General features: G+C 47.1%; 5 protein-coding genes across 5 annotated transcripts; 3 read left to right on the forward strand and 2 right to left on the reverse strand.

The window, feature by feature from the left end:
* Positions 1-5,179: 5,179 nt before the first annotated feature.
* N7487_002189 (uncharacterized protein) lies at positions 5,180-5,912 on the forward strand (the record flags this gene model as incomplete). Its single annotated transcript, XM_056869936.1, has 2 exons — positions 5,180-5,532; positions 5,606-5,912. The coding sequence occupies 2 exons, from the start codon at positions 5,180-5,182 to the stop codon at positions 5,910-5,912; spliced, it is 660 nt and encodes a 219-aa protein (XP_056734720.1).
* Positions 5,913-6,248: 336 nt separating this feature from the next.
* Positions 6,249-10,193, forward strand: N7487_002190 (putative AT DNA binding protein; the record flags this gene model as incomplete). The annotated part of the gene is made up of 1 exon (XM_056869937.1): positions 6,249-10,193. The coding sequence occupies one exon, from the start codon at positions 6,249-6,251 to the stop codon at positions 10,191-10,193; it is 3,945 nt and encodes a 1,314-aa protein (XP_056734721.1).
* A 957-nt stretch (positions 10,194-11,150) lies between these two features.
* On the forward strand, positions 11,151-12,066 carry N7487_002191 (uncharacterized protein; the record flags this gene model as incomplete). The annotated part of the gene is made up of 2 exons (XM_056869938.1): positions 11,151-11,645; positions 11,812-12,066. 2 exons carry the CDS (start codon positions 11,151-11,153, stop codon positions 12,064-12,066), a joined length of 750 nt encoding a protein of 249 aa, XP_056734722.1.
* A 427-nt stretch (positions 12,067-12,493) lies between these two features.
* Positions 12,494-12,988, reverse strand: N7487_002192 (HHE domain protein; the record flags this gene model as incomplete). The annotated part of the gene is made up of 1 exon (XM_056869939.1): positions 12,494-12,988. The coding sequence occupies one exon, from the start codon at positions 12,986-12,988 to the stop codon at positions 12,494-12,496; it is 495 nt and encodes a 164-aa protein (XP_056734723.1).
* A 1,226-nt stretch (positions 12,989-14,214) lies between these two features.
* On the reverse strand, positions 14,215-15,785 carry N7487_002193 (Sds3 domain-containing protein; the record flags this gene model as incomplete). The annotated part of the gene is made up of 2 exons (XM_056869940.1): positions 14,215-15,333; positions 15,402-15,785. 2 exons carry the CDS (start codon positions 15,783-15,785, stop codon positions 14,215-14,217), a joined length of 1,503 nt encoding a protein of 500 aa, XP_056734724.1.
* Positions 15,786-16,244: the final 459 nt, after the last annotated feature.

Genomic DNA, 16,244 nt, shown 5'->3' on the forward strand with positions numbered 1-16,244 from the left:
AGGAGAAAAATAACAGTAAATCACATCTCTAATGGGTGGCCAAAGACTACAAACGCAGCAAACGAGTTGATATGGTATGTAGTGGAGGCCTACATACCCTACAGATATTAAATATGCCTATTTGATTCAATCCTTGCTACAATAGGCCCCACTACTCTGACTAGCACTGGCCAGTACTACACTACCTATGTGGCCAGTATGTAAGGTATGCCGGATATGAATCCTGATATAATGCAATACTTACTTGGCGTCTACGGTCTTTCATAACTCTCGCATATTCAATGATGCCAGCAATTTCAACGTGGTTTCTTAAGTCAGCCTCAGGGTGAAGAGGGTCAGATGGGTTGTGGAGGATACGACCGACGCTGAGGTTACGTTACGGTGGACGATGCAGTGAGCGAGGATGGTAGTTCTAGGCATCATTGTGGATCTGTGGTACTGACTTTCCTATACAGATTTTTCGGAGGCGTTAACGATTAATTTCATGGAGACGGATTTGTATAAGCAAAGTTCTAGTTCGGGCAAACCAAGACAAATGTTGGCCATGTTCAGAATAGATAACAGTCATAGCCATGCAAAAAAAGATAAAGCACGACGGCTGCATGATTCGAACATGCGCCCGCGAACGGAATTGATTTCTAGCTGTGGAGATTGTTAGTGGATGTTTGGTGGACAAATATATTGAAGAGAAACGTACTCAATCGCCTTAGACCACTCGGCCAAACCGCCGTTTTTATTAATCTTGCCCTAATTTCTTATATGTTCAAAAACATCCCTAATTAGGTGGTGGTTGAAATTAACTTCTTACTATTCTCCCTCACGTAACTAGTTACCGCCTTCTAGTTTTATAACGTATCTTACAAGGCGTGGCCATCTCCAAAATAGTAAATGCAATAAATTACAACTTGGTATATCAACAATAGTAGTTTAATACATTCTGTATGAGATCTAGCTTCCCTAGTTTGGAAAATATAAATATCTATGCCTTGATGATTATGATATATATATCTATAGGTTTCTATAACATAGTTTTCAGTACTATGGTAATGCAAATATTATATTTTCTTAAAATTAATATATATAAGGTTAAAATTCCTCACCAATAGCCACCTAGTGAGAATTGCATCAACAATAACGCGGTTATTGAAAACACGAGTTTGTAAAATACATCTTGCATTTACTATTTTGGAGATAGCCACTCGGTTGTGGAATACGTTATAGATACAAGGTTACCAGCCTGCTATTATCATTAATAGAGACGTTTGGCTACGTTCCAGTAAATCCTACTGATAATAATGTAACTCAGACACAATAAAAATATCGTTATATTCTAGGCAATCGCTAAATTAAGTGCCATACATTACATATATCTTCCTGGTTGACATACAGACCAAGGCCCCCCAAAGCTCCTAATATCGCACTGCTTCTCCCCTCATACCTCCCCTACTTCAATTAAGCTATCATGTATACACACGCAGAGTAGTAATCAACCTGGTATCACCCTATCCCTGCTACTCTCCGTACAAATGAAGGGGCTCCAAAGCCCGAATAGCCCGATAGTATTGAAACTAGGGCTCTTCAACCACTATTTCACCCTCATCAACCCTTCCAAAGGAACCAACATGGTATAATGTCACTAATAGTATAAATTCTTCTTTTGAGAGGCTGAGATGGATCGGCGAGGCGTTTCAATTGGTTAAAACCGGGGTATGAAGCTCTGGATTAACGATTTTTATTTGTAAGATAGATCATGGATCAACGACTATCGTAGAAAGGAGATTTTAACGATTTTTATATGGCAGATCGACCCAAGTACCGGATCCCGATCTTTATATCCGGTATTGTTACAAGCATGTAGGTTCGCTGCAGTTATTAATTCATTTATTAACCCCTTGTTTGTGTATGTAGACGGAAAGACTTTTGAGATCCATGATATTCTACTTCAGTAAGTAGTATTTACTCACTGGTATTTTCATATAATTGTTTGCCCTTCTATATTACCCCCGATTAAGCATAGCAGATACATCTGTAATTAATTAGCATACCCTGCTCTGAGGCCTCATATCATATTCCTATATGATTCCTATACTCATACTAGGATTAGCGGGAAACAGAGCCTTTGCAGATAAGTAAGTAGGGAGGGTAGATAACCCTATATCCTACCTCCCTAGTTATGCTTCTGCCAGGCAGAAATTAGTAAATGATTGAGAAATAGTATACATTGCTAAACGCCACTACCTATGTAATAATTATCAAACTCCCTGGTTATATAGTATAATAAGATAGTGCCCAGTGTGTCTATACTATGTACCTAAGGGGCTTATAAAAATTAGTCAGTATTATTATACCTAAACACTAAGTTAGGTAGAATGTATGAGGTTTTTTTTTTTATTTCAATTAAAAATTAAAAATATTGGTCTTTTTACCATAAAAGCAGAATCAATATAGCTAAAAGATAAAGTGGCAAAATTTCGCAATAGCTAAATATGAAGATAAGGTGCAAGAGATTATTAAACGGCGGTTTGGCCGAGTGGTCTAAGGCGATTGAGTACGTTTCTCTTCAATACATTAGTCCACCAAAACATCCACTAACAATCTCCACAGCTAGAAATCAATTCCGTTCGCGGGCGCATGTTCGAATCATGCAGCCGTCGTGCTTTATCTTTTTTGCATGGCTTTCATGGCTTTGCCGTAAAAAAGATATATAGTTTTTTTTGACCAAGTACTCTCTGGGAGTGTTGCTTTATCATAAGTCAGTCTATAGCTAGATGCAGTGAAACCTCGTTAAAATACAAGGATTGTCCGAGAGTAAATCACTGCGAATAAAGAAGTGAGGAACTTTTAAGTTGTGTAATATCTACAGAGCTAACTAAGCCAATGGAGTTAATAAACACGTCGTGGGAGGCCCAAAAAGCAGCTTTGGAATTTGCTCGTAAAATCAGGGTGCACTATACTTAATTAGGTAGCCTTGGCGCTCTTTACTATGGCCAAATAACCCAGGAGCGTAAATTCTTCAAAACGATCGTGGTTTACAAAGAAGTGGAGTACAAGTACATTTTAACGGGGTTTGACTGTATGTTGTAGAAATGAATTCCGGTAGTAAGATGCATTGGCTCATTAATGCAAACCTTTTCCTCTAATTAAATAACGGCGGTTTGGCCGAGTGGTCTAAGGCGATTGAGTATGTTTATCTTCAAGATATTAGTCCACCAAACATCCACTAACAATCTCCACAGCTAGAAATCAATTCCGTTCGCGGGCGCATGTTCGAATCATGCAGCCGTCGTGCTGTATCTTTTTGCATGGCCTTGCCGTAGAAGGCAAAAACGTACATTTTTTTTTACAAAACCTTATATCAAATAGAGCGCCGCTAAAATCTTAGCTCCGAATTTTGATATTGCTTAGGGAAGCACAAATCGCGCATCCCTATTTGCATGGCCTTACCGTAAAAATAATATAAGGGTTCGACTAAGCACTCTGGAAATATTGTTTTAGTATGAGTCTGGTCAGTTATTGGCTAGAAGTGCTGGCAAAGTATGATGCCTGGATAGAAAGGAAAGCCGAGATATACCGGTCAGGTGAAACAACATTTGCCAACATGCTAATCTCCGACAAGGCCGCTCGCAAAAAGTAGGCTCACAGGTAGACTGAAAACTCATGGTGCAGAGGGTCTAAGGAAATGATTAGATCGAAGTTGGTATTACATGCAATTGGCTTTTTTAAGGCGAACTTAGGAGACGAGAATAATAAGAATATGATTTATTCTCAAGTGCGTCTTATATTGGAATGTCAATCTAATCACCTTTTCCCCCAAACACGATTTTCGTCAGCATTTCTTCGCCGCTAAGATGAGAATTACCTTGTTCTATCTTTTAGCCTTTTTTGCGCCCCGTATATCTGCCTTTGGTCTATCTGGTGCCTATTAGCGAATGAATCCCCCGCTAAGTCTAATTTTGCAGCGTATAAGGCGAAGAATGGAAGGGGCTACGTCCCTACCTCGGTAGACGATAGAGCGAAGTTGTTGGATGATAACAGTATATATAATAAGACCGATGAGATTATTTCGAGTCGTCTACTATGTCTACAATATGCCCAATCTCTTTAAAGAGTTTCAAAGTATGTTAAATAGTTTAGTACGAGTTACAGTTTTATAAACGCTCATAAGAAGAAACAAGGCGATTGGAGCAATGAACAAGAGTAAGCATTCTGAACCAGTCAGCCTCTATTCAGTGACACTTTCCTTGCTCGAAAGCGGGTTGACACGATCCGTACCACTGAAAGTCACTTGATAATCAGCCTGGCACTTCGAACTAATGTGGACGGAACTAAACCTGTTTATAACGATTTAGTCGGGGATAACAATCCTAAAAGACTTCCAAATGTCGAAGTGGTACCGGACTGCGATTTGAAGTCCGCTATCGATGCAATTCAGCGAGAGAAGAGGGCGACAGAATGAATCAATGATTACTACAAGTCTTACAGAGATAGGGTACCCAAGGCATCAGGATCTGATAATACGTCGAAGGACGATAATCATGCGGCTAATATCGAAGAGATCTAGAGGGTGAAATTCAGGATGTTGGGAGGTGTATACCACAACGAATAAGGGTTCCACAGTCTGCAATATGTGTCTCTTTGCGAAACCCAGTGCTCATCACAGCTATGAAAAGGCAAAAGGTAAATAAATGGGAGCAAAGTGAAAACACGAAGATCATAAATCGTGAAGTCTTGCAAGAGTTGTTCTAGGCTCAGGGCACCCAAGATGGGTGCTGGAGTATCAAATCATTACTCCGCATTCAGCCGAAAAAATGCCTATGAAGGTGGCAAAAAGAATAAACCACACAGAGGACGTTTCTATGTATAGCCAACCACGCCCACTCCATCGAGACAAATGCGGAGGGCAGCTTTGGGCTGGTGGTGAGCCAACTTTCCAAGACAAGAGTCAGAGGACTCGCCAAGGCAGCTTCTTGTATATATGGAATCTAAGACAACATAAACCTGGAGTTAGTTGTGCGAACCACGGATTGCAGAGCATTTAAGGACCTAATATCCGTAGATTGCCACCGTGCGGTTTCAGCCCTGCGTCATCGCCCGATTGCTTAAATCCATTTCATGAATTCAGGTCTCAAACACCTGTTCATTTTCGAAAATACGTGGTAAACACAGTTGGGCTTGAACTATGAGCATATCCGATGTCGACAAACCAACTATTGAGCCGCGTTGGTCTGAGCTATTTGCCACAATTGAAGCCAAATTCGAAGCCTCCAATATTGCCAATGAAAAGTGGTATCTCGCAACTTTAAGCGCAATTTCGACGACGCCAGAATCACACGTTGGTGGCCAGCTATACCTGTACCTGATAAGCCAACAATTGTATTCGACCACCAGTGAGCGCTGGAAGCTAATTCGACGCATGCGCGAGGCGCTATTCAAGGACATTGCTCTTCTCGGACTCCCTAAACCGACAGAGGCACTCCTCAGTATCACCAAAGTCATGTCCGAGGAAGATGGAGAATGTTTTCACCCGAGAAGGTTGGCAGTGCGACGACGCAAATCATGCGCGCGGCATGGATTGGTTAAAATCAATATATGCACGTAATACCAGTACGCTATTTGGGCTATTCAAAAAGCATCCAGACTTCGGCTTTTGGCTTGCTGATATCACCTATGGGTTACTCTTGTCCGACCGCCAGGTTTTGGATGATGTGGATACGGAGATGGTGGTCTTACCGGCGGTCATGGGTCAGGACATGCCCCGGATGATCTACTGGCATATCCGAGGAACAAGGCGGTTGGGGATCTCCAAGAAAGATGTGCAAATGGTCATGGAGTGTGTGCGTCTGGTCGTTGAAGCTTGCGGTGTGACATTGAAGCAAGTACCCAGTGTGGATGATGTCGATGAAGATTTGTAGAATTGAGCCGATGGCAAGCCAAAGAAATATTCCTCTCACATCTCCACATATTTTTCAAGATACAAAGGGGGAAGAAAGAAGATCGTGTTCTACTAATAGATTGTTTGTTTGGGGTCTGCTTACCTAACCACCTCGAGGACCGCTCTTTCGTACGCATCGGGAGACTTGTTTATGGTTGCCCCGCGTTTTGCCTCTAATTTTTGTATCATAAAATCGACTTGTGAATAGTTACGACACTGACCGCACTTTTTCGTTGTCGTCGCATTCCCTAGCGTGCGCTCTTCCACCCCTTTGGTGGCACGCGTGCCTCCCGAGATTCAATCACATGAGTCCGCCATGTCGGCCTCGTCGCGCAGCCAGAGCTCCTCCCCCGATATTCTGGGTCCTCCAGGCGATGCCCAATACTTGATCTCATCGCCGATCAAACCTTTTACAGGGCGCCAAAGCTGGATGTCTCCCATGATAGCGAAATCACGAACTCCGGCCAAGCGACCGCGACCGCGACCGCGTGTCAGCCTCAGTCCCGCAAAAAGCGCGCATTCAATTCAATTCAACGATGTCCTACTCCCTGGGTCGCCAACAATAAAGTTTAATGGTGGTCGACAAAGGTCGCTCTCTCCGGAGAAGCTCCAGGAGGGAAATGTCAGCCCGTGGCGCATCCGACTCACGCTCGAAGCCACGCAAGACGAAGATGACGAGAACCGGGGTAGCCCGTCGCGCAAACGATTAAAACCCTCGACCACCACGACGATGATACCATTGAAGGATGAAAGGAGTCCATTGAAGGAGAAGACGCCCTTAAAGCGACGAGGACGTCCACGAAAGTCTGACATGAATGTGTCCCCATTTCTCGGGGCCGCTGGGCAGACCCCTCGCCCTGGAAATACACCAGGGCCGGGAAATACCCCTGGACCGGGGCATACTCCTGGGCTGCAACCACGCAAAAGAGGCCGACCACGGGGCACGCCCAAACCCAAACCACAGGATTTCCAGCTGTCGGATGATCAACCAACGCCGACTGTCGAATATGACCAACCCTTTAGTCCGATGGATATTATTCCCAATAGTGATTCCCGTCAAGCCCAGCAATTCAGCCCAATGGACACCATGACCAATGAAGCTGGTCTAGGCCAACACGAACACAGCCCAATGGATACTATAGCTAGTGAGGCTAGTTTAGGCCACCAACGATCTAGCCCCACTGATGCCCTCGCCAGTGATCCTGGACTAGAACAACAACAATTCAGTCCGACGGATTCTTTCGCTGGGAGTAATGCGCACGCCAGCCCCTTGAATCTTGTAGGGGATGCGGACTCCGAAGATGACTCTTGGGGGAACTCAGATATGTCAATTGCAGAGCTTCCAGACCCAACAGAACCCATCACGGAAGATCTGGCCAATCCTCGCCGTGAGTACGGCCGAACGAGTTTGGAGACGCCTGTCATCGGAGCTACGGAACATCACTTTTTGGATGATGAAAATATCCACTCTACCCCTTCTAAAATGCCATCACCCACACGCGAGAGAGCAATTTTGTCATCGAGAGCTTCTTCTCACAATACCGCTAGCCCGCAATCGCGCACATATCCGACTCCGACACCCACGTCTTCGCTGGTCGATGAAGAAAACCAAACCCAACAAGTCAACGAGGATCATCCCTCAAGGACAGTGACCCATCATGCTGAACCTGATCCCGTTGAAGATCCCGCAGACGAGTACGACGAATTCGACACTATCATGGAAAGTGAAGGATTCACTATGATTTCCCTCGATACACTCCCATCAGCTAAGCAGCATGGATTCGGCTCCAGCGCTGTGACGAACGGTGGTACTAAACCAAAGGAAGTTGGAGAACGGCTGAGACGCAAACTTCCCGGGACGATCGAAGACCTCCGAGGTGATTCTCGTGCTCAAAAGTCATCTAGTCCAATCACTTCGGCCTTGGCTCCTAGGTTGGACGACAATCCCAGCACCCATATTCCGGAGAAGTACACTGTACATGCAGCTGAGCGGCAATCCGTTAACCATGTGAACGAGATCCCCTACCCTGAACTCCCTGCCGCATCATCTCCGGCTAAACCAACAATTGTTCCAAAGAAGAGAACATTGACTAGTTTGGCCAAACTTGTTCGTCTAAGCCTGGCTCTCCAAGGTCCCTTCAGGCCCCAAGCAGACGAGTGGTCAGGAAAAAGTAATGCTCGTCACAAAAAACGCCGGTTGGAGGGCGTTTTCGGCACTTTCAACGCTGAAACGCAGCGAGAACTCCGAGTGGCTATGGGTTTAGGACAGGAGCTTGCTATGCGTCGAATGCTCGCCGAGGAAGATGAGGCTGCGGCTATAGCAGCAGAAAATACAGCATCTCGCCTTGAAGAGGAACGTCTCGAGGAGGAACAGGAAGAACAGGACGCGCGTCACTATAACGACTTCAATGATGAAGAATTAGAAGGGCAGGAGCACGATCGACCCTTTGAAGATGAGATCGAGAAGCGCGCAGAATACGCCCAATCATCAACTTTCAAGTTCAATAAATCCATGCAGCAAAGCCCCATGTCCCACCAAAAGGTACAGCGGGAGGCACAATGGCAGCTTGAACGAGAAGAAGTCAGCCGCCAAGCTCAGATGGCTTCAAACTCACGATCGGTGGTGTATATTGATAGCGACGAGAATGTTGCCGAGGATGATAGTGACATCAAATTTGAGCATGAACAACGATTTGGATCTGAGACCGGATATGGGTTCGATGAAGAGCACAATGATCCTGCGCCTGGGCCCATACCAGAACCAGCGCCATATGTAGCCCAAGAAATTGAACCCGAGCCCGAACCCGAGCCCGTGGAAGATGAGGACGATGGTTATGACGACATTTGGCAACTTGAGGCCAACGACCACAGCCATGTTTCACAAAACTCGGAGCATGATGATGTCCAGTCTCATCCGCAGCCGGTTGCACGCCCTTTGGGCAACCTTGCTCCAATTTCCGCAGGTCAAGACTACCTGAGCTCATCTCCTTACGCTACTTCGGAGCATGATTATGTAGCGCGCTTTGGGCCGTCCAAAGTTCGCGAGCTCCGCGAAGAAAAAGTTGATTTGTCTGCTTTGCTTGCAGAAGAGGATACACCAAACCGCGCACGGTATTACAATGGAACGAGTACTCCTCGGAGTGTGCTGACCCGCCCATTGGGGAGACATAATCCATTCATTAACAACTCTCCCATGAAGGACCCAGTATCGCGCACTCCAGCGCGTATTCGTTTACAACCTCTCTCCCAGTCAAGCCCCGATGTTCCCAACCCACGGGTCCCCAATGAGAAGAAGTCCCCGAAGGTTGTGCAAAGAAGCCCACCTATGCAAGAACCATTGGAAGAAGACCATCATGGCAGCAGCGTTTCCAATGCCTCTCTCAATCAATCGAAATCTGCCAACGTGGATTCTGCCTCCACCCCACAGCCTCGCCAGCTCAATAAGGAGGAACCAGGATCATCCTGGTTCAGTAAAATAACCAGTTTCACCCCGCAATGGCTGAAAGCCCCTACACGTGACCGAAGCTCAAGTGTTAGTACTATTCCGGAGGAAGCATCTGACCTCGAAGATGAAGAGGAAATGGCCAGCATTGAATCTGCGAAGGAGCTTGACGGACATTTCCAGGATGGGCCGCTCTCCAATCAAGCGAGCCAATCACCCGCGAGTCATTGGAGACAGCCATCACCATCTCAGTCTCCCCAGATACAACAAGATCCTCTTCCTACACTGGAAGAAGAGGAGGACCCGATACACGAGAGGAGCGTTTCCCGAGACCCCTTGGAAGAAGAGGAGGTGCCGGTTTCTGAGCGGAGTGTCTCGCAAGATCTCTTGGAGAACGAAGCTGCAGAGCCAGTGAACCCCCAAAATGGGGCGTCTCCAGGGCCACGACCACTTGCTGTCTTCGGATACTTTTCCGACGAGCATTACGCCGCGCTTCGTCGTATCTACCGAGTTGCCAAGCGATACCCCGAACACTTTGAATACTACGATGCTCCAGGGCGGGCTGCCATCATCGGTGATTGGATATGGACCTCCGATGGTCATCACGGGGTGCCCATCACAGAGATCCAATTTGCCATTATCGATCGCTTCGCCCAGGAACTTGCTCGGGCCGATATCCAATATGGTGGCAGCGGACAGATCGATTGGACAGAAGCTGATCTGCATCGGAGACTCATTAGCATCATTATTGGCGAGCAGATCCGAGAGGAAAGAAAGGCCAAGGCCAACCGGGGTACTTCTGTGGATACATGGCGATGAACGTCTTGATTTGTTTTCCACCCACTTCTTTTTATATTATGTACTTTTTGATATCCGATGAGCACCTGGCGTCATGGTTTTGTTTTGAATGCGTCTATTCTTGTTCTGATTATGATTCCCTCACGGTTATTGGTTAGGCTTGTGTGCAGCATTGGGCTGTTTTGGGAGGTTTATTGTGCCTGTGATTAGTTTAGGCCTCTAGTCTTTAGCCTCATCAGTTGGACATTAATGAGGTACTGTATACAATAATTTTCAAGTTTTGGATCAGAGTGACCAAAGTACCAAATCCCGGAAGGGGATCCTTGACTACAACTGCGAACACCCTGTATATATCGCATCTCGAACATATGTATCCAGCCAACCACAGAGCCCTCCTGCATCAAGATTCCTTATTTCCCCGAGTATCCGACAGAATAGGGATGGACATATTAATCGCGTGAGTTGAATCGAGAATGCAACTCAGTCCAGCCCATCATACCAGTGAAGTTAAAGTCAACATCAACTGCAAATCCGCCTTTGTCTCATCCTAATGAAACAACTGCACAACCAAGCCTTCAAACCGTCAAACCGTACCCGAAGCAAACACAACCCCCATTGAAGTCCCGACCAAACTTGCAGTCCTCCGCCATCTAGACCAACCAGACCAACCCGCGCCTCCTGCACGATCGTATACTTCTCGCGTGGGCAGCCAAGCAGAAGCCCGAGAGCCTCGCATTCCCCACCTCCGTGCGAGGTGCCTGCGAGGTGTCCCTGCACGCGTTTTCGTCCTTGGGTATCGGTCTGGCCAGATCGTGAAGTACCACTTGGGAGGCGAACTGGGACATTTATAAAAGCAAGGTTGGTAACGACATGAGAAGATCAGTCCCAGAGACAAAGATCACAAGTATAAAGTCTATACTTCGATAATATCTTCTATTTCTTTTCTATACATATAGTTTATCTGTATCGATCCCAACCATGTCGGTATTCACAATCGTCCATCGAGCCCTACCACCACTATCCCTCCCCTGGAAACGACGAACAAGTCTAAAAGGCAAATCCCCCGAACTGGAAATCCTCAGTGAAAAGGATACCATTCTATCAAACTCCCCCAGCATCAGTCCCCACTCCCAAAACAATGAACCCATCTTCATGCACCGTGACGTCCACGGACCCGTGCAGGTAGCGGTGAAGGCGCACGCAAACCACGAAATACCCACCCCCCAATCATCATCCGCACCGGAAAATATCCCGGATCCAGCATCGGATTCGACATCCGAGAAGCGGGTGCACTATTCCAGCCAGACGCATCCGGTGCGGCCCCAGCTCGCTCGCGGTGTTAGTTGGGCGAGTATTATCCGCAGTCGAGATCGGTGGACTATCGAGCAGGAGCGGGAGCTTGTGCATGCGCAGAGACAGCTGGGGAGGTGTCAGAAGGCGTGGAGTTCCGAGCAGGAGGTGTGGTTATCCTATGTATGTGAAAACTATCTTTGTTGTTTTTTGGGGGGTTGTTTTTTCGACTACTATTTTGTTTGCTTTATTATTGCATTGTTCCATGCAGTCGAGATCGTTATCACATTTCCCGATTTGACTTCTAGCAGAAACAATAACGTCATGAACTAACTTTTTGGCGGTGCAGGTCCAGGCCCTAAGTGAAGAGAAGGAAGCACATGCTGGTTTCTTATCTATGCGGCACAGACAGCAGGACGACGAACAGCACCAGTTCCGTAAGGCGTGGAAGCGGAGACGATCCTCATCAGGTGATGATGAGACGCAGCAGTCTGCGATCGAGACTGCGAATCGATTGGGGAAGTTGCGTCGCTTGCAGCGCTATGGCTATTCAGGGCAGCGGTTGGGCGCGACGGGATCGGCGGTTTTAGCTGTGCAGGGATGATATGACGAGGTGGCTTCTAACATTGGAAGTGTTAGGGTTGAAAAAGATAGTAGAGATTAATTTGGATTGTTCATTCAGCTTAGAGTATTTCTAATTAGTGGCTGAATGGAATAGAATGGACTGGCATATCAACTTCATATCATATAACCATGATCCAGTACCTGTATCAAAATCCCCTAGCACGACTATCCCCTACAAGCCCTACCACTTCTTCTCCTTCCCATCAGGCCACTTCCGAAACAAATCGGCTAATAGATCAATCGGTGCCGTCAAAAGCCCAACAGCAGTCTCAAAGAATGGCTCCGTAGGCGCAAGCGGGTGCGATCTGGACGGAACAAAGATCTTAACTCGATCTAGGGATTTAGTTAACTTAACACTCTCCTCTTTAGACAACAACTCCTCAAGTCTAGGCAAGTCCACATCCTCCTCATTGTCTCGCATGAATCCCCAAATCCCGCATGAGTCCCTCAAGCGTCGGCAAGAACCTCGGATCCGTAGATGAAAGACCCTGAAACGATTTCAACTGGTGCTTAACACCATGGTGCTCGAGTCTGTTTTTATCTGCTATTCCCTGGCCGTCTGGGAGAGAGTCAATCAGGGCTGGATAGACGACAAGTCCCTCGCCGATTAGATGGCGGGATAATTCCCAGGTAAATTGGTTTTGAAAGCGGGTTTGTTCGTCTGGGTCTGTTGAGGAGAGGATTTTGTTACTGTGGGCTTCCAGTTCGAGGTGATCGTGTTTTATGGCGGGGAGGATGCGACTGTGGGCGGATGGAATTGCGGCTTCTTCGGTGAAGGTTTGGAGACTTGGTCTTATGTTGCCGCTGAAGAGTGGTTTGGGGGATTCGGCTTTTGGTCGTGGTGGTGAGGTCATTAGTGGTTGTTTGAAGAGAGGGTGGATGGCGAGGGCGCGCCGGAGCATGAGGATGGAGGGGTGGGTTGATGTTTGTGATATTATGTTTGCTATGGGTTTAAAGGCAGTATTCAAAATCTACTCGATAGAATAATCGGTGGTGGATTCCGTTTTTGTCATGATGATGATATGGATGCTAGCCCTAAGTTGTACATCAAAATTTACAAACTGGAGAATATCACCCAAAAGACCAGAAGTGAGTCATAACATGTAGCACAACCAAACAAACCCCAAACCCAAGGTACTAACTTCAATACTATCCTCCTTGTCCCAATCGACGTCTAACCCCTGAGGCACTGCCTAACTCCACCTCCAGGTCTCCCAACAGCCCGGGGTTTCGGAATCAGAACATCTAAGTAATATAACCCATTACACTGGAGGCGTATAAGAATATATTCAGAGATTACGACACTACTTGCTACACCATCATCTGAAGAGAAACCGTTCCTGTCGTATCTTTTCCATATCACATCCTACTGACTTGTGCTCTTACTCTCACCTTCTTTTTTTTACCTATAAATTACCCTCTCTTCTCATTCTTCCTTTTCTCTTACCTACCCATCACCATACCATTTACAATCAAAAATCTAGACCACAACGATAGGAAAGCGAATGTCTGCATAGTCTCACAGCCTCAAGCCAAGAAGTCGAAGGAAACGACACAACACACTGGGCCAATATCTAACCTGGTCTATGACCCCGATGAGCACGACTTCAAGGAACTGATGAACAAATAGCAAATAGTTGGAAACTGCATCAAAGCAGATTGAGATGGAACGGATGAAATGAAAGCTGCAGATATTCTTCTCTTGAATGATATTGGGACTATGATGTTGACCATATATCGTCCTAACCAGATCGGGAGATCCCCCCGAGTCTAGTCTGGAGGCTACGAATAGATTGATAACCCAAGTTATAAAGACTGAAAAACAAGGCATCCATGTAAATTGTACCCGACATGAGGGTAAGCATGAACTATCAAAGCAGAGTACTTATGTGTGTGTGTTCCCAACAACGCCAGACAGGTTGGAGCGAGCATTAGTCTTCGAAGAAAGAAAATAAACACAGAAAGAAAAAAAAAAAATATAGAAATCGAAATCCCAAACACCTCCGAGGTCCATCCCTCACAACATAGCTAATATGATCAATGATAAAGGGTAATCCGTAACCGCATCCAGCGATAAACACCATCCCAACCCATCTTAACGTACATCCGAAACTTCATGTGCAAATCCTTAGTGATTACGCGTCCGCTTTCGACTGCGCTCGCGCTCCATAGCAGCAGGCTGGAACATTTCAAATCCGGGCTGGTGGACGGTAGGAGTCCAGTCGATACCCATAGAAGGCGAGAAATCCGGGTGCAGCTGGCTGAAGATCGCGGGGTCGGCGGGGTGGCCATCGACCGGCTCTGCGGAAGTAGGAAGAGGTGCAGCGACGAGTTCGACTAGGGATGCGTCGATCCAGTTGGATGGTTTGCTGGAGAGGCGGCTAATACGCGCGCAGTCATCGTCAACTTCCTCGTTAATTAGAGAGGTCAATGGGGGTGCGTTGCCGTTGGGTCGGGCGTGGTGGTTGGAGAGAACGTGGTAGGGGAGGATCGGACGGGTGGCGGGCTTATCGGCCAGGTCGGCTAGGGCGCTCAGAGCGCTGTGCGCGGCGGTGGTGCGGGTGGATCTGGTGGCGTGGAAGTTGTGGCTAGCGGTGCGCATCATGTCTGCTGCACTCGGGGTACCGTTATCTTCGTGGCCTGTGCCCTCCGGGGTATCCTCGGCATCGGTATTGTTGCCGTTTGTCACCGCACCGGAGCCGTGGTCTGGGCGTCTGGAGGTAGAGAAGAAGTGGACAGCTGCTATGTGTGCCTGGTTTGCGTGTGCATTGAGTTCCTTGTCGGTGAAAAGGGAGTGGATTGAGTAGGTAGGGGCCACCTGCTCCTTTGTGACCTCGGCCTTGTTGCGCTTCGCAGGCGTGGCATCCCCCGCGTCCCGCGCAGGCGACCCAGCCTCCTCCTCTGGAGCCTTCCGCTTGCGCTTGTTCAGCTCCGACATGAAACCATTGCCCAGCTCGTCAAGGTCAACGCGGTGACGGGTGTGCCGGGTGGTCTTGCGGTTGCTGTGGATGCCACCAGGGCTGGCGGGGTTTGTGATGCTGAACTGGTTTGGGTGGAGGAGAAGGGCATTGGTATCGGCGATGTCGAGCTGCTCCTTTTCACGCATCAGACGGGCGCGCTTGCCGGAGATATTTTGCACCAATCGCTCTCGAAGGGTGGAAGATAGATGACGGAATTCTTCTTGTGCGAAGTAAGTACGGAAATCACGGTCCCGCTGTTGTCTTTCCATAACGTTGTTGTAGTTATTCTGTATAGGAAAAAAAAAGTCACTGGTTAGGGAAAACTCCTTGTAGATGAGAAAAGTATGAAACTCACCATAGCCATGACCAACTCTGCATCTCTCTTCTCCTTGATCTCATTGACCTGCTGGACAAACCTGGAATACCAGGATCCAGCGATGCCAGCCATTTCTTTCGCAAACTTGCTGCCGCCACCAACAGTATCCTCAATCAGAGCAGAAATGCTCTCCGCAGAGTCCGGGAGCGGTCCAGTCACGTAAGGATCAGCATTGTTGATCAGGGTCATATCACACTGGAGTGCATGCAACTGCTGACGAAACTGGGTGTCCCGGTTATTGCTGAACTGACCCGTTAGTTCCTGGAGCCGCTCCTGGAGCGCGGTGCGCCGCTTGTCGCGTTTTGAGGGTACACCACCAGCCCCGCCACCGGGGCTGAGAGGCGGAGGGTTTTGGTAGGACATTGTATGTGGCGAGGGTGGGCGAGAAAGGGTGGTAGATTGCATAGATTGCATTCAGTTAGTGATAGAAGGAAGATGCGATGAGAGGGGTGGGTCACGGTCGAATATGGACGGCAGAATGTTTGGCCGCCCCGAGGAGAATAGGCAATGAGGTGAAGAAGACAGGTGAAAGGAAATGGACTTTCTGATTCTAGTTTGAGAGAAACAGTGTAGAAGAAGTAAAAAGAAAAACACGGTGAGTTGGTATACATAAGTTTTCCCGTCTTCTATTGGTGTTCCTTGTAATTGAGACAACAGCTATTGTAAGCTATATATACCAAGGTTTGGCACGAATGGCCGTCACTTGTACAATTGTGATCATAGCCGTATAGACTATAGGTATTCAACCTGTTGATACAATAGAGAAAGGCCAAATGATTGTTTTAAATTAAGATATCATATCACTCGCTCCCAGCTAGATCT

Source organism: Penicillium crustosum, assembly GCF_028827405.1.
Source record: "Penicillium crustosum strain IBT 35664 chromosome Unknown utg000001l_segment0_segment0, whole genome shotgun sequence".
In the NCBI taxonomy this organism is placed as follows: domain Eukaryota; kingdom Fungi; phylum Ascomycota; class Eurotiomycetes; order Eurotiales; family Aspergillaceae; genus Penicillium; species Penicillium crustosum.